The sequence below is a fragment of the Pelophylax lessonae genome, assembly GCF_965119305.1.
Source record: "Pelophylax lessonae genome assembly, chromosome: 3".
NCBI lineage: Eukaryota > Metazoa > Chordata > Amphibia > Anura > Ranidae > Pelophylax > Pelophylax lessonae.
This window is the reverse complement of record NC_138770.1, coordinates 216,413,478-216,432,186: the sequence shown is the minus strand read 5'-3', so window position 1 is coordinate 216,432,186 and position 18,709 is coordinate 216,413,478. Positions and strand designations below refer to the sequence as shown.

Genomic DNA, 18,709 nt, shown 5'->3' with positions numbered 1-18,709 from the left:
ACCTTTCTGGCTACCTTTGCAGCCGACACCTGATAGTAATTGGTGAACTGTCTAAACAAGGCAGAAATGTATCTCCCGTCTGTGACAACACCCACAGATTTATCTGACTTCCTGTCACAGTATATATATATATATATATATATATATATATATACCTATGTATTTATGTACATGTACTGTACTGCAGCTATGATCCTGGTGTCATTTTTTTTTTTTTTCAGCCAGCGAACATCTTTAGGTATAATTGATCCAAGTGGCTCTACAGCCGCTTGATCACTTTTCCCGGGCTCACAAGAGGGCCTCCCACTACCACTGGCCGCTACCCACTAACATTAATGGGCTCTCCTAATCCACTGGGGAACCTAGGCCACTGTAAACAATTGGGTCAGCTGCCCCCAGAGGAGAGAGAGGCATATCAGTGACTAATGAAGTCAGAAGCAATGTGGATATTGTCACTTCTGGTTTCGGTACTGTACTGATTTCAGTTTGATAGGCTGCCTTGGAGGAGGAGACCCCTGATCTTTCTATAAAGAGTACCTGTCACTGTCCAAGCTATCGCAAGAGATGTTGTTCATTTCTTGTGATAGTAAGTGTAAAAAGTGTAAAAAAAAAAAAAAAAGTAAACAAATTAAATAAAAACATTTTTTATCACCTGCTGGCCGCTCACAGTAAAAAGACTTAGAGGGTGGCAGGTGCAGGCTCAGCAACGCACCCGTACTACACAGCCTTTGGGGCTGGCATTGGGTACAGCACAAGTTTGTCAGCAGGTTTCGGCTAATGAAATGATCTAGGGCGGCCAAACCGGGGACTTCCTCAGGATGCGTTCCAGACTGTAGTGCATGCCAGCCTAGTGGATTACAGCAGCCCAGTAGTACTGCATTAATGGCTTTACATTCAGCCCAGCAAGGCAGTGCAATAGCCTTGGGCATAGCATATCTGTGGCTGACCGCTTGGGTGCGGGGAGACCTTCCTTCAACTGTGAGTACCGACTGGCCCTGCTGTGTTTAATCGTACATCGGTCATATCATCTTTGTTGCCTAAATTGCACTATACATTTGAATACCATATTCACACAGGCTGGGCCATGAAACACAGCAGTAAGCGGTGCCTACCAGCCTAAACATCTAAACAGACTGCACATCCTGTTACAACTGACATCCCTTTTTGCATGCACACAGCTGCGGATTCATCAGTGTCAAGTCTATGTCTAAATCTGTGAGTGACTGGTTGGCTCATACAGGGATTATATCGAGACTGCACACCCTCCTACACCTGGTTTTTCTGCCTGCAAACACCCAGCTGTGGACTCATCAGCATTTGGGTGCTTCAGTATATTTGAACACTAGTACCTACTATGGTTGGACTGTAGACAGGACCCTCTTTGAGGGGATAGGTAGTACTAGGTTCATATGCTAGTGCAGTTAGTAGGAGGAGATCTTTGGTTGCCAGGTCATATTTAACCATTGAGGTCCTTGTACTGGTCTGAGCACCTAATCTCTCAGGGGCTGCTACAGATTGCTAGGGCTGGGTTTGTGGCAGGTCTATGGGGGTGGGGGGATGCTTTTTTTTTGTTGGGGGGGTTGTTGGAGGGTGGTTTGTGGGGTTAGATATTGGGTGATCTGGAATGGTTGGGGAAGGGTTGGGATGGGAGGCACTAATTTATGTGATGTTGACTGTTTTACAGTTTTTTTGATATGATGGTGAATAAATATATTGGAATGTAACTTTTCTGATGTTAGTACATTTTTTGTTCCTTGTTGTGGTACAAAAATATTTGGCCTGACTTACTAAAGAAAAAAGAGCATATGCTTATGCATCCATGCAGCTGCAAACCTAGTCATAAGTCCAAAGCATCTCACAGTGATACACTTAAGCCCCGTACACACGATCAGATTATCGAACGATATGTCGTCCGTTTTTTGTGGCATGCTAGTCTGATGTGGAAAGTGAAGAGGTTATTTTCATACTAATTTTCCCGTACGACAGAATTCTACTTCAGAAGTGATTTCATGTGTTGGATTGTTTTGTATGTGTTCTTTCGTCTCTGAGCATGCCTAGTCTTGCTCTTAAGATTTTTTTTCCGTCAAAATCTTCTGTACTAATGAGATGAAATTCGGATGTTGTTATGACGGACAACAAAAATTATATAGCCTGCATATCAGGATTTTGTCAGCCGAAAAGTCGGAGTCGGTTGTCGAAAGCACCATACTAACAATGCGAAAATCGGCAGATCGGTCGTCGGACGAAATTTCCCTTCGGATTTTCTTATCGTGTGTACGGGACTTTAGGGTCCTTTCACACAGGCTGTCCGATCGGGTCCGCCTTTTTCAGGCGGACCTGATCGGACCCTCCATCCACCCCTATGGAGCGACAAATGTCATCGGTGACATGTCCGTTAGCACTCGCCGCTACCCGGTCCTGTCCGCAATATCCAGACAGATGGTGGTCCTATTTTACATCCGTCTGGCAGATCTGATTGGATATGATCAAATAAAAATGTACAGGTGGTCCGTTTTCACATAGGTGGTCCATTTTCACCCGATCTCCCCATAGAGGAGAACAGGACTGTGTCTGTCTCCGCTCTGCACAGTGAGCAAGATGGACCTGTCATCCGCCTGCTCAGCAGGGATCAGTGGAGCGATCCCCCGCTGAGCAAGCAGATCCTGTAAAATGCAGGCACCCGTGTAAAAGAGGCCTCAAGGAGTAGAGTGGGTTTAATTTTCAGATTGAGTTTTTACTTTGCAAAGTGAAAGCGTGTGGTAAAGCTAAGCGGACATTCCTCATCCAATCATGTGCAGGCAAAAATCTTATTTTTTTGTTTTTTTTTTATTTTACTTGCGCGTGACTAGATATTGGGAATGATTTACTAAAACTGGAGAGTGCAAAATCTGGTGCAGCTGTGCATAGAAACCAATTAGCTTCCAGGTTTTACTTGTCAAAGCTTTAGCCCCCTCCCCCTTGCTGAGTGCCCCCATAGCAAGTCGCTTGCTGTGTGGGGCAGTCGTGCATGCTCGTTCCCAAGCCAGCTGTCTGCATCTATAAGACATCTATAAGCCCCACCCCCTACTCCCGCCCCACTTGCTGTGATTGAAAGCAGCAGGAGCCAGCAGGACTTCCCCTCACCCCTTTCTCTGGTGACAATTCCGACATTTTGTGTTTACTTGCTGTCGTCAGATAGCAAAAAAAAAAATATATATATATATATATATATATATATATATATATATATATATACACACAATTTATAGCTAAACTCCAGCTTTGCATTTTTCCCACAGTTGTATTAAGCCCTCTGTGTTGAAATTGATGTTCTCAATTCCATTAAAACCCACTGAGCAGGCAGATGACAGGTCTGTGTCCGCTTAATTTGCAGAGACAGTTCTGTCTGATCCTCGCTCTCTTCTATGGGAGATCAGATGAAAACGGACTGTCCTTTTCATCTGATCCTAACCGATCCTCCAGACAGATGGAAAATAGGGTTTCATGGACCAGATTGGATCGGATAGCAGCGGGTGTCAGCGGAGATGTCACTGCTGGCATTCACTGCTCCAAAGGGGTGCATGGAGCATCTGATCAGGTCCGCCTGAAAAACTGACAGGTGTACCTGATCGGAAAGTCCGTGTGAAAAGACCCTTACATCTCCACAATATCATCCTTTCAAGCTCCATGCTTGTTTGGAACAAATACAAAGTCTTGTCTAGATCTTTCACATTTAAGCCTGAAAATGATTGAATCCTAGATAAGGCTTAATTCTTGTACAAGCGTTGTTGGAAATATGATAAGAAAATAACTGAAGACATTCTGGTGATGATCACATGTACTCTAAAGATAAGAAACAAATATAAAAAGAAGAAAGATTAAAGAAAAATATTTGAAAATGACCAAAATGAGATTTCTGTGCCTGAACAATATGAAGCTGCTGCTGCTTTTGCCTTGTGTGGTGGCAAGTGTCAGCTTTTCCAAAAGGCGTCGCTTTGACAAGTATGTATTCTGTCTGTCTACTTACCTATTTATCTATCCATCTAATATAGATTTATATATTTAGATTCATTATAAAAATTCTGGCTGCAGCTGATTTCTTTTCACCTTCACAGCGAAAAAGTATTCCATGTCAAACCACATAATGAAATGGAAGTAAAGTTCATTAAACATTTGGATAAAACAATGAGGGTAAGACAAATACTTAACTTTTCTGATCTAAATATGTGCTCATGTCAAACTGAAAATTCCAACCTTTACTGTACTGGTTACTGGCAATACATTGCCAATTATAACTAGATATGTAGCATTGTATCTAATTGCATGAGACACGGGTCGATTCGCAAAATTATATGAGGTATGGTAAATGTGAGTATTTTTTCTTTCAATATTTGTTGGCATGAAAATATTTGGTTCACTTACCAAAATATAGTTGTTCAATCAACATGTTTTGCATGGATCAATTATTTAAATAATTTACAAGCCTTTATTTCTTATGAATAACCTGAGTGAATATTCATACAGTTTAGTCAATCTAGTCATTTGCAGATGAAATAAGTAAACAGAAATTTGCTTTCACACGATTGGATAATTTAAGTGAATATTCATACAATCTATTGTGTCAAGATTCTCAACTGCTTTGGAAAATCATCCTCAGTATGTCTTTGCTGGAATAGTAGAATTCAGTAAAAAAAACTATGCCTGCCAGGGACTGTACATTTAAAATGTGCCGACAAATTAAATAAATTTGTACTGAACAAGTAAAAAGTATAAATCAAGGCTATTAAAAGCATCTTCAAACACTATTTATTTGGGCTGAATGGAAAATGCCAATGTAAAAAATATTTATATAATTTAAAGTTAAACTCCAGGCAGATGTAAAAGATGAAAAAATTATGCAGCTATTGTCATTAAAAAAATATTTAGAGTAAGAAAGGGTTAAAATCCATTCCGTTTTTGGGGGGGGGGGGGGGTTTGCTGTCAGCCCATTGTACGATTTAATCCTCCCTCATGTTCTGACAGCTGGACAACTCACTTGGTGACAATGGTCAACAGTATCAATACAGGGGTAAATATTTCCATTGAAGATACAGGCAACAACTAATAATAATATTTGACAGATGGTCCACCCGTTCCTTACTTGAGCACGATATGGCCATATGGTGGGACCAAACCCCCATTTTTATTTATGGATTGTCTTCAGATTTGGTAGTTATTTCTTTTGCATTTGCGCGCTATTCTTTTTTAATATACGTTCCTTACTCTATCCAGAGCTAAAATGTTTTATGATTTGCAGGACCACACTAAGTGGTACCGGTTGTCCGCAGTTCCGCCAACATAGGTTAGATGTCTGGGGGGTAGAACTTAGGCTGGCCATACATGGGTCGAATTTCTAAAGAATATTCTTTTCAAAATCAGAAATGTTGTGCTTTTTGTGATTCGTCAACAGTATCAATACAGGGGTAAATATTTCCATTGAAGATACAGGCAATAACTAATATTTGACAGATTGTCCACCCGTTCCTCACTCTATCCAGAGCTAACATGTTTTTCATTTGTAGGACCACACTAAGTGGTACAGCGAAGCCGGTTGTCCGCAGTTCCGCCAACATTGGTTAGATGTTGGGGGTAGAACTTAGGCTGGCCATATATGGGTCGAATTTCTAAAGAATATTCTTTTGAAAATCAGAAATTTTGTGCGATTTGTGATTCGTCAACAGTATCAATACAGGGGTAAATATTTCCATTGAAGATACAGGCAACAACTCATATTTGACAGATGGTCCACCAGTTCCTCACTGTATTCAGAGCTAAAATGTTTTATGATTTGCAGGACCACGCTAAGTGGTACCGGTTGTCCGCAGTTCCGCCAACATAGGTTAGATGTCTGGTGGGTGTAGAATTTAGGCTGGGCATACATGGGTCGAATTTCTAAAGAATATTCTTTTTAAAATCAGGACTTTTGTGCGTTTTGTGATTCATCAACAGTATCAATACAGGAGTAATTATTTCCATTGAAGATACAGGCAACAACTAATATTTGACAGATGGTCCACCCGTTCCTTACTCTATCCAGAGCTAAAAAAAATTTCATTAATACATCACTAAATGTAAGTTTTTAGATTGATTAAACATAAGTACGTGACGTTAATATATTAGACTTTTGCAGCTCCAATAGCAGAGCTCAGAGAGGGTGGTGTAGAAGCATCACAGGGAGATAAATAGTTGTACTGCAATGCAAGAAAATGCTGGTGAGAGCAGAGTGGCAGAGAGATGAGCCCATTCATTTGCGGCTTCATTTTCCAACATTCAGTCACAGACTGAGGGACAGAAAGGACCTGTAAGTGTTACTTCACTGCAGCAGTGAAAAAATCAGGCTGTGCTGTGTACCAGAGATGTGTAAATCTCAGAGCTGGATGGACAGAAATACAACTCCTTTGGCAAGCAAAACTGCACCTATATGATTTTCATATATGCATTTAGGTGTGTACAGCTTTAAAACTAAAAATACTCTTTATGATCCACTCTTCTTCTTGCATTCTATTTAGATTACACAGAATGTTCTTTTAATTAATAGTTCTAATTAATTAATATTTACCTAATTATTTAATAGTACCAATGCTGTTTGATATCTCTCTTTCTTGTAGCCTATTTAACTTGTTCTATATACAGGCATACCCCGCTTTAAGTACACTCACTTTACATACACTCGCGAGTAAGGACACAGCTTCTTCAGCTTGGCATGACACTACTCCCGGTTTTTAACATTGGCGTCTATAGGAAATCTTGGTCAGCTTGACATGGCACTGCTCCCAAACCATAAGTGACAGGGATACCAAACTTAGGGAGCACCGAGAGGGGACCCAGGACTACAACATATCCTTTTTGTGGCCGGCCAGCTTGCCTAGGTAATCTACCATGTCATAGTCCTGGATCCCCTTAACATGCTCCCCAAGCTTGGTGTCCTTATCACATGGTTTGGGAGCAATGCCATGTCAAGCTGACCAAGATTTTCTATAGAGCTTGTGTATTTACATGCATTGAGAAATGAAATAAGGTATTGCTTCACTTTAAGCACATTTTCGTTTTACATACATGCTCTGGTCCCATTGTGTACTTAAAAGTGGGGTATGCCTGTATTCTACTATTTAGCTTCATATAATCAGGTTTAGTAAAAAAGACTAAAGAGGAATGATGGTGGTATAGCCTTAATCCACCTATCAAATAACATCTCCTAAAATGTATCTAAACCCTTTAACCCCTGCTTTGGTCTATATAAAAAGAGAATAGAAGCCTGTAAACAACTGCATACAGACCAGTTTTTAAAATTATTGTAAAATACTTTTTTTTTAAGCTTTTTATACCCAGTCACGTGACCATCCCTCCTTCCTTCGAACTACACTGGGAGATCTATGGGTGGAACATGCAGGCAACCTATGACACCACAGTAGACGTTCACAAGTTTTTGCCGAGGGATGCAGTCATGTGTTGAAATAAAAAATAAAAAACAAAACACTATTTTATTTTTAATTAAAAGTGTACATAAACAACATGAAAGCCCTTTGTTAAATGTAAGATGACAACTATAATAAAAAAAATATGTATAATGTTGAGACCGATGGAGGGGGGGGGGTTGTCTGCAGATTGACAACTGGAGCCACCCCTCAAACTGCTTAAGGGTATTACATGGAGCTAGCAGAGAAGAAGTGGAATCTGTCAATCGCTTTTGCGGTAGCTGCTCCTCCAGCCACTGTAGGTAGTCACATGGGGTGGCTTTTAGGAAGGGAGAAGAATCCTTTATTCCCTTTTGCTGGAGCCACTTCAAAAAACACTGGAAATAGTCATGAGGGGGTGGCTTCAAAGGGAAAAAAGAGGAAGTAAACGCTTCCTCCCAGGGAATAACCTGAACATGCACATGGAGAATGGCACAACAGGAGCCAGGTTGTTGGCTGTAAATGAGTTGCAAATCAGAAGAAAAACAATGGCAGGATTAACCAGGTATTTCCTAGGAATGCAAATAATTAAGATAAAAAGGTTCAAACTATAGGTAGACAAAAGACAATTTTTATTCCATGACAACAAAAACAATTTAAGTTTACTGACACTTCAAGGGCTCTTGCAAAGAGACACCAAAAAATGCTGCATTTTTATGCATTCCGGCTGACTTAAATGCAGCCCATTGTTTTTGATGGGTCAGTACATATAGACATATACATTTGCTGCTGGTCATATCTTTTCCATGCATACACCACATCCCCTAGATTTTAGAATTTTTACCCTTGTGTGCATGTACATGCATTTACATGCATATACTCATATACTATACAGCCCATCCTCATGTTTTAAAAGTTGTTTGGCTGGACTTCTCCTGTGTCTCTAGGCATGTTGGTGGATCCCGACCATATGGTCGCAATCTTGTCTGAACCTGGACCGGCTCTGTGACATCAGTGACAGCAACGGGTCACAGTAGTGCAGAACGAGCTGCACTTCTGTGACTTGTTTTCAGCAGACAGCAAGTTGAAGCCTGCTGTGGGCTGACCTCACAGAGCCGGCCCAGGCCCAAGATCGCGACCATATAGTTGGGATCCACCCACATGCCTGGACTGGCACCCAGCTCAGCCTCTTAGCGACCTGCTGAGAGCCTGAGCCAGCTGCTCCTGCCCTCTCCACAGCCCAGTGCTCCAGTGAGTGCGGGGGGGGGCAGAGCAGAGAGCAGTGACTGACAGTCACCAGCTCTCTGCTCAGGGAGCCCTAAGAACTGAGCGATCAGCGGTGTTTGATCACTTGGTTCTCAGTGTTAGAGCAAGCGAGGGACAGATGCAGCATCAGACAGATGCAGCATCCAGCTAGGTAAGTATGAATCTGCAAAAACCCGATTCCATACTTCTCTTTTAATTCCCATACTTCTCTTTTAATTTCAATACGTTTTTATTAGCTTTTTCAACATAGTATACACAAAGTTAATTGTAAAAGCTTCCAAATATCCACAAAAATAGGCCAAGGCCCGTATTTGGAAGACATTATCACAATTTTTGATAGCACTTAGGAACATACAAAACCCAACAAAAAATACAAAGAAAAAGAAAAGAACAAAGCAGAACAGAACATGAGTCAGAACAGAAGCAAAATCATTGTGATTGCATTGTATTCATTTCACAGTGTTGATATATTTGTCATACCATTTAACCAGGAATTCCATTTATCAATAGTGGCATTAGGAGAGTCAGGGGCCAGTGCATACATTTTTTAATGAGTGAAATGTTGGTGAACTAAGGATACCACCTCGGAGGTCGTTGGGACTAGGGAAGATTTCCAGTGTTTCATCAAGTCTCAAGTCTTCACTAGTCTCACTGCCAACAATACATTTACTACTGTGTTTCTCAATGGGTTTGGGATATTTTCTATGGCTAAGTTCAATAGGGCTAACTCTGGGAAAAATTATATTGGGACAGACATGATATCTTAGAGGATTCAAAAGATTGAAGGCCAGTATGTAGCTAGTGATTGGCAGGACCACACTAAGTGGTTCTGCGAACCCTGTTGTCCGCAGTTCTGCCAACACTGGTTAGATGTCTGGGACATCGAGTCTCTGGTACCTGCCGCTGGCAGAGCGCATGCTCATGTCCTACCCAGAAGAGCGGGATCATGTATATATATATATATATGTTTATACGTGATTCGGGGCATAGGTGCCGTCCTGGGGCAGACCTGCAGAAGTTAATGAGAACATTGCCCACTGACATCGCCTGCATTGGAGAAACATGTAAGTACAGAGGTGGGCTGGAGCAATCTCCTGGAGGGGGAGGAGGACAGGTGCAGGGTGTGAATTAATGAGGTCAGCTGTTGAAGTACTTCCTTCTAACAGTTTTACTGTTCTAAGAATGTCATACCAGGAAGTAATAGAGGGGGTTTTTCCATAGGAGATAATGGAAGCTAATGCCTGTTATAGAATATAGAGAAAACATTTTATTTTCTGCAACAAAGGTACATTAATGGTATACTGGTACATAGGGAAGGTGAAATTTAGAAAAAAAAAGTAAACTTAGCCTTTAATGATTCTACTACAATATATATAAATCTTATTAGTGACTGTGGAGTTCTATGCTTTTTACATTATCTCTGCTCCTACTTTGTGCAGTTTTGCTAAGTTTTAGAGCTCATTTATGCCTATGTGTTAATAAACAAAGCATTACCACCAAAGGAGTTTAGGGAACTCATACCACACAATCTTATAGAAAATCTGTCTTAAATAAGATAGCACTGCTCCTTTTCAAAACAACTAAAATAATATTGATACAAAAGATATAAAGAACTGCAGATCTCTTTAATAAAGAAAACTAAACATATGAGGGTTCTTCAAAAAGTTTCTGCACTTTTTCTAGTTTTTTCTTAAGAATTTCAAAAACAAATTACATTACTATTCTACATTGTCACTTTCCTTTGCAATGCATTTTTCCCATCAGTGTACCGTTTTTACGCCATCAGCATAACCCCTCGCGCCCTTACCATTCCCAACTAAAATCTAAAAGTGCAGAAACTTTTTAAAGACCCCTCATAGATGTAGTTAGATCAGTTGTTTAACTAACAGTAATTATGCATCAAATTTACCTCTGTCTATGTATTTGCTGACATTTATAACTTTTGCAGCTTGATTTTTGGAAACCTAAATCATCTTATCATATTACCCCAAAATCCAGCGTGTACTTCCGCGCTAATGCAGAGCACTCAGAAATCATTGGGCATCTATTAAACAAGAAAGGAATTCAGTACAAGTAAGTGTTTTAATATATTTTGTGCTTAATATGGAATAGCAAGAATGATTGCATTATTCATGTCTGTTTCGCATATATTAGAAATATAAGACAGTCTTTTAGTATTCTGCTAGTACATAAATGTGCCACTGCTAATGCTTTGGAAGTGAAGTTTGTACATTTCAGATTGGTTCATATTGTGATTTTGTTATTCCATATCAGGGTCATTATCCCTAACTTGCAAGAAGCTGTTGACAACCAGTTTAAAAAACAAGGCAAATATGAGAAGAGTATGCCAAGGTACCATCAATGGAGGGAGGTGAGTAATAAAGAAATTCCTCTATATTCTTTCACATAGCTTCAGCCAGAAGATTTACTAAGGTTTTACCCATTTCATTAGATCGCCATCTGGGCTTATTCCATTTCATTAAGATACCCAAATTTGGCCTCCTTGATTACAATCGGAAATACATTTGAAGGAAACCCAATCCACGTTTTGAAGGTAAAAGTTTCTGTCACATTATGTGGAATTTCAGGATAAGACACGTTATTTGAAAAACCTAAATATAGAATAGTGATCAGCAAGTCTGCTTTAGTTCATTAGCTGGGTAAACACCCTATTTAGTTTAGCCAGTTGTCAAGCAGTGAACACCCAACGTTGTTGAAAATCCTAAACCTCATCCATAATATATAATACTTGCACTATAATTATTGCAAAAGTGTTCACATTTAAATGGAATGTATGTTCTTTTTATTATATATTTTCAGGCAACTATGAAAGAATGCATGTAAAAATATATACATACCAAACTATCAGTCATATATTTTACAAACTAACATTGCTACCTTGAAATGTGAAAAGAAAAAGTGCGCTGATTGGGTAGTGGGAAGCTGCTACCTTAGAATGATGAATAGTGTATGGAGTAAATGTAGTGAATCAGGTGCGCTAACCAAATAACAAATAAATCATGTATATCAAAACATGTGTGATAGAGTCTATGAGACAATCAATAGGTGCTAGTGATATGATAAAGTAAACACATATACAAAGATATGTAAAGCAATTGAATTCAACAATCAAAACACCAGTGAATATCCAGCAATAGTGTCCATCCAAATAAAGTGATAAAAACAGTCCCAATGGAATGTACACAGTGAATAAAAAGTCAGAATCCAAAATGCCTGGTGAAGAAAGAATTAAACTGAGAATGTGTAGACCACGTGAATAGGAATTCCCAGCGGCTTAACTTCTTACCAGAAGGTTGGAGTTTATGGGCGTATAGAAAAAGTTCTGCTCCAGAGATCATGCAGTAAAAGGGAAAAGACCCAAACGGGTTAAGCCACTAACGTTTCCCAGATGGAAAGAAGGAGAGTAGTGCATTATCGTTTAAACATTTATTGAAAACAAAAGAAATGCACTTACACTTATGTAGTCGGCCTAGTGGATCAGAGTGTGGAGCTGAGCTGTGAGGTCCAGGAGGACCTCGCAGCTCAGCGACTGTGGGGCTCCCCTGGAAGGTGACACTGAACCTCTGCCATTGCTCCACCGTCAGTTTCTCCTGGACCTCGCAGCTCAGCTCCACACTCTGATCCACTAGGCCGACTACATAAGGGTAAGTGTATTTCTTTTGTTTTCAATAAATGTTTAAACGATAATGCACTATTGGCGGTCCCCTTTTTTCTGTTCCCATACATACTGAGGACAAGATACATGAGATTCCACCAGAGATCCTTTCTAACCTACCTTATGCAGGACAGGAATGCATGATTATTTACAGCCCAAGTTATTAATTATCCGGTAAGAGGCCAGCTACTCTCCTTCTTTCCATCTGGGAAAAGTTAGTGGCTTAACCCGTTTGGGTCTTTTCCCTTTTACTGCATGATCTCTGGAGCAGAACTTTTTCTATACGCCCATAAACTCCAACCTTCTGGTAAGAAGTTAAGCCGGTGGTGGGACGCTGAATTCCTATTCACGTGGTCTACACATTATCAGTTTAATTCTTTCTTCACCAGGCATTTTGGATTCTGACTTTTTATTCACTGTGTACATTCCATTGGGACTGTTTTTATCACTTTATTTGAATGGACACTATTGCGGGATATTCACTGGTGTTTTTTGTGTTTTGATTGTTGAATTCAATTGCTTTACATAACATTGCTACCTTATTGAAAAAAAAGCTTAATTCTTTTATAAAGAACAAAAGGAAAAAGAACACATTTTGTGCTGTGGAAGAAAGCAAGTTCAATGATAAATATAGACCTTCGAAGAAAAGTGTTCCTTAGAGAAGACAGTTCTACTATCCAAACAATTCATACGATTTTGGAAATATGATAAAGGCATTCTTTGTATAAAATTATATTTTCCTATGATGCTCTTTTGTTCTTTAGGTGCATGAAGTCCCTGTGGGATTTCTTTACCTACTATAATGTTTTAGCTGACACTTCCTTGAGAAGTTTGCCCAACAATGAATGGGCCAAAACAATATTTTGGCAGGTGGAAAGGGAGATCAAGCTATATTGTGATATCAATTGCTCACTTGCTCTAAAGATGGGTCTGAATAGGTATTATCTTACATTCAGACAGGAAATAAAGAGGAAATATTTAGGATGGAATTAATTTAGTGGGAATTCTTATTTTGCAAAACACAGGGAACTTTATGCGCAGTAATTCAATCTCAGTGTACTGCATACTGTCCTTCTCTAGAATTTTTTGTTAGTAGGGATGATCGAACGGTTCGGGTCCACCATCGGTTCGGCCCGAACATTGGGTGTTCGAGGTTCGGCCGAATTTAGAACTTTTTGCCCAAAAAGTTCGGAATTCGGCAACCAGAACCGCCCAAAATGCAATGCTTCAGGAAATGGGCTTTAAAAGCCCGTGATTGGACCAGAACCATTAGCAAAAGCCAATTGAGGGGGCAGAAGAATGCTAGGAATGTGATTGGAGTGACTAGGGGGTCCCTAGACCAATCATTAGTGAATACGCCCCCCAGTATATAAGATCGCCCCCGCCATATTCCCAGCATTGTTATACTGGACATGGAAGAGAGTGGAAGCAGTTCTGTTAATTTTACTTTAAAAGTGTCATTTAGCTATTTTTAGTGTGAGGAAAGGGATATCTAGTGTAGTTAGAGTGCTCCTTTACACTTAAGTTAGCTTCAAAAATTTAGTTTCTGTAGGGAAAGTGTTAAGTGTCAGGGGACCGTAGTGTAGTGTAGGGTTAACTGACAGTGACTGCTATGGCAGGGTGACAAAACCCTTCCATAGCAGGGTGACCGCTATAGAGAAATGATCATTTCTCTGCTTCGGGACAGGAATGTGGCTTCTCACCAGCAAGCATTTTTTAATGCTGCAGGGGCTGCCACTGCCAGTGCTTTTTTGAGGACATGTTTGATGTCAGACATGACATCTGAATATGTGTATAGGGGGTATATATAGACATATATGTCTGAATATATACCCCTAGACATATATAGGTGTGATAGTAGCAGAAATAAATGCTTGCGCTAATGAAATCATTTACAGTAATATATTTCTGCTACTATCACACCTATATATGTCTAGGGGTATATATTCAGACATATATGCCTATATATACCCCCTATACACATGTTCAGATGTTTTGCCTGCCTCAAAAGAACCCCAAAAAATGCCAAAAAAACGCTAGTGTCAAAAAAAAAAATGCCCAGGTGTGTTTTTGCTGGCATTTTTTGGGGGGTTTTGGAGGCAGGCAAAACATCAGAACTTGTGCACAGTACCACTATACACAAGTTCAGATGTTTTGCCTGCCTCAAAAGAACCCCAAAAAATGCCAAAAAAAAGCTAGCGTCAAAAAAAAATGCCCAGGTGTGTTTTTGCTGGCATTTTTTGGGGGGTTTTGGAGGCAGGCAAAACATCAGAACTTGTGCACAGTACCACTATACACAAGTTCAGATGTTTTGCCTGCCTCAAAAGAACCCCAAAAAATGCCAAAAAAAACGCTAGCGTCAAAAAAAAAAATGCCCAGGTGTGTTTTTGCTGGCATTTTTTGGGGGGTTTTGGAGGCAGGCAAAACATCAGAACTTGTGCACAGTACCACTATACACAAGTTCAGATGTTTTTCCTGACTGCAAAGAACCCAAAAAAATGCCTGCTATTAAACCGGCAAGGTGTTACAGCAGAGAAGCCATATTCCTGTGCTTAAAGTTTTCTAATACAAACGATCTTTTTTTTTATGGTTCTGGACATGCTACAGAGCTGAAACTTCACAGGTACACCTTTTAGACCCCCCAGACACAAAATCACACAAAAAAAAGTTCTTAAAAATTGTCATTTTTGATAAAAAAGCCAATTATTGAAAAATTAAAAAAAAAAAAAGATTTTTTGATTTTTACTTTGGATTTAGTATCTGGGGGGTCTAAAAAGTGTACATGTGAAGTTTCAGCTCTGTAGCATGTCCAGAACCCCCCAAAAATTAGCATTTTCTTATAATTTTTATTAGAACAGGAATACGGCTTCTCTACGGCGCTTTTTCTTGCATTTATCGGGCATTTTTGGAGGCAGGCATGACTTTTTTTGGATTTAGTGTCTGGGGGGTCTAAAAAGTGTACCTGTGAAGTTTCAGCTCTGTAGCATGTCCAGAACCAGAAAAAAAGATAATTTTTCAGTAGAGCAGGGATGGTGGGACCCCTCTTTTACACTTATATGATCTTTTTTTGGGGATCTGGACATGCTACAGAGCTGAAACTTCACAGGTACACCTTTTAGACCCCCCAGACACAAAATCACACAAAAAAAGTTCTTAAAAATTGTCATTTTTGATAAAAAAGCCAATTATTGAAAAATTAAAAAAAAAAAAAAAAAAAAAAAAAAAAGAGAGATTTTTTGATTTTTACTTTGGATTTAGTATCTGGGGGGTCTAAAAGGTGTGCATGTGAAGTTTCAGGTCTGTAGCATGTCCAGAACCAGAAAAAAAAAGATCGTTTGTATTAGAAAACTTTAAGCACAGGAATATGGCTTCTCTGCTGTAACACCTTGCCGGTTTAATAGCAGGCATTTTTTTGGGTTCTTTGCAGTCAGGAAAAACATCTGAACTTGTGTATAGTGGTACTGTGCACAAGTTCTGATGTTTTGCCTGCCTCCAAAATCCCCAAAAAATGCCAGCAAAAACACACCTGGGCATTTTTTTTTTGACGCTAGCGTTTTTTTTGGCATTTTTTGGGGTTCTTTTGAGGCAGGCAAAACATCTGAACATGTGTATAGGGTGTATATATAGGCATATATGTCTGAATATATACCCCGAGACATATATAGGTGTGATAGTAGCAGAAATATATTACTGTAAATGATTTCATTAGCGCAAGCATTTATTTCTGCTACTATCACACCTATATATGTCTAGGGGTATATATTCAGACATATATGTCTATATATCCCCCCTATACACATGTTCAGATGTTTTGCCTGCCTCAAAAGAACCCCAAAAAAATGCCAAAAAAAAACGCTAGCGTCAAAAAAAAAAATGCCCAGGTGTGTTTTTGCTGGCATTTTTTGGGGAATTTTGGAGGCAGGCAAAACATCAGAACTTGTGCACAGTACTACTATACACAAGTTCAGATGTTTTTCCTGACTGCAAAGAACCCAAAAAAATGCCTGCTATTAAACCGGCAAGGTGTTACAGCAGAGAAGCCATATTCCTGTGCTTAAAGTTTTCTAATACAAACGATCTTTTTTTTTTTCTGGTTCTGGACATGCTACAGACCTGAAACTTCACATGCACACCTTTTAGACCCCCCAGATACTAAATCCAAAGTAAAAATCAAAAAATCTCTTTTTTTTTTTTTTTTTTTTTTTTTTTTTTTAATTTTTCAATAATTGGCTTTTTTATCAAAAATGACAATTTTTAAGAACTTTTTTTGTGTGATTTTGTGTCTGGGGGGTCTAAAAGGTGTACCTGTGAAGTTTCAGCTCTGTAGCATGTCCAGAACCAGAAAAAAAGATCATATAGGTGTTAAAGTTAAAGGAGGCTCCCGAACCACATCCCTGTTCTACTGAAAAATTATCTTTTTTTTTTCATGGTTCTGGACATGCTACAGAGCTGAAACTTCACATGCACACCTTTTAGACCCCCCAGATACTAAATCCAAAGTAAAAATCAAAAAAATCTCTTTTTTTTTTTTTTTTAATTTTTCAATAATTGGCTTTTTTATCAAAAATGACAATTTTTAAGAACTTTTTTTTGTGTGATTAATAGTCCCTGGAGCATGACCCAGAACCCTAGGCACTTTTTAGGGGCATTTATTGGGTTTTAGGGCTTAAAAATGGTGTTTTTTGATTACAGAAGTTCGGGTCCCATTGATTTCAATGGGGTTCTGAAATCCGAACCGAACTTTCGTGAAGTTCGGGTGTTCTGGTCGAACCGAACTTTTCAAAAGTTCGATCATCCCTATTTGTTAGCATACAAGGTGTTAAACAAAGAGCAATACACTGCAAAAACCTAATATAGATATTGTCTATAGTGGTATTTTGCATAATTGCTACAGCACAAATAAACATTGAGTTGTAATATAAGACTACTGCCATGCTATCATTTTATATGGAGATCAACTGAGACTTCACCCTCCTCCAATATTTAAAAAGTAATTGCAAGAGCTACTACACACACATTTTCAATCTAGTGTCAACATTTTAAATGGTAGTAATAGCTACAAGGAAGTAAAGTAAAACTATATAACATCCTGTTTATATTTTTAAGATTGGAAACCCAAAGACCAGCAAAAAGGCTGTGTTTTTGGAATGTGGCATTCATGCCAGAGAGTGGATTTCTCCAGCTTTCTGCCAGTGGTTTGTGAATGAGGTAACTGTTATTTTATTTTTATGTATTTTATTTTCAGCTAAATTCTATTTTAGAAAAGCAGTAAAATGTGTTCAGTTGGTTTAAAGTGATATTAAAGGTTAATTTTTTTCAATAAACATGTTATACAGTACTTACCTGCTCTGTGCAGTGATTTTGCACAGAGCAGCAGTGATCTGTTCCTCCTCTTCTCTGGTCCCCTGCCAATGTTCCAGAAGAATAAGACTGGGCCGTGAGGGAGGCTACCGGCCAAAAAGTTGGTCATGAATTGACAAAACAGACAGGTTATAGATTACAGGTGCCTAATTTATTATGAAATATAGGTAATAAAAATAAAAATGCCAAAATGTAGTGTATTTTCCAAAAATTGGCTATGGTACAAATCACAGCATGTGGAGGGATAGGGACCTATGACCCAACACAATGAACCACATAAAGCTGACAAACATATAGACATACACAAAACTGTGCACCAATAGGGTGAGACCAACAAACAAAAAAGTCATTGTGCAGCATCCAGACGCATCAGGGAACATAGAGCAGGCATCCCCAGGGGTGTAGATACCTGTGTAGGTAATGGAAGTGACTGCCAGTGTTATATTGCACTATGCTCAGAGAATTGTTCAGCACACCGGAAGATTAAAACTGGCAGATAGCCTGGTGGTGCAAACCAGGGTGGCTTGTGGGTATTTCAGGGAATAGTGATCTACGTCAGTCTATAAAGAAGCAACAACATTCAACGTCCACCACAAGTATTCCAGCCTTGATCAGACAGTTGTCAAATGTAGAGGGGGAGGGGAACAAAGTAAACAAATCAGCTGCAGAGGTAATGCAAGGACGGCATCAATATCGTATAGACAGCATGTTTCCTATTGGAGTACTAAGAAGTCTTACCACACCTCGATGCGGGGATAATGTTTGTCACATAGGGGTCCCGTAAACTTAGCTGTACTGCTGCCTCTCCAGATCATATATTGCCAGGAGTGTATTCTAAGGCTAATTCAACCATCCATGAAAGAGGGTGCAGTGTATCCAAAGAGTGAGCTTGTCACCGGGAACTTCAGGCTATGTCAAACTATGCCGTTCCATTGTTTTCTCCACTTCAGCTGTATCGCTGCACTGAATAGCGGCGAGTGTATCGCCTCTCTCC

At 39.4% G+C, this 18,709-nt stretch overlaps 1 protein-coding gene across 1 annotated transcript in view; it reads left to right on the top strand.

Moving 5' to 3' along the window:
• The first annotated feature begins 3,862 nt into the window (after positions 1-3,862).
• LOC309549666 (mast cell carboxypeptidase A-like) overlaps positions 3,863-18,709 on the top strand; it is a 53,663-nt gene continuing 38,816 nt past the window's right edge. Inside the window, exons 1-6 of the mRNA XM_082250069.1 lie at positions 3,863-3,981; positions 4,095-4,170; positions 10,627-10,751; positions 10,953-11,049; positions 11,131-11,232; positions 17,461-17,562. Of these exons, the coding sequence (XP_082106195.1) occupies positions 3,878-3,981; positions 4,095-4,170; positions 10,627-10,751; positions 10,953-11,049; positions 11,131-11,232; positions 17,461-17,562 (606 nt within the window). The 5' untranslated portion in view covers positions 3,863-3,877. The remainder of the gene's footprint in view (positions 3,982-4,094; positions 4,171-10,626; positions 10,752-10,952; positions 11,050-11,130; positions 11,233-17,460; positions 17,563-18,709) is intronic.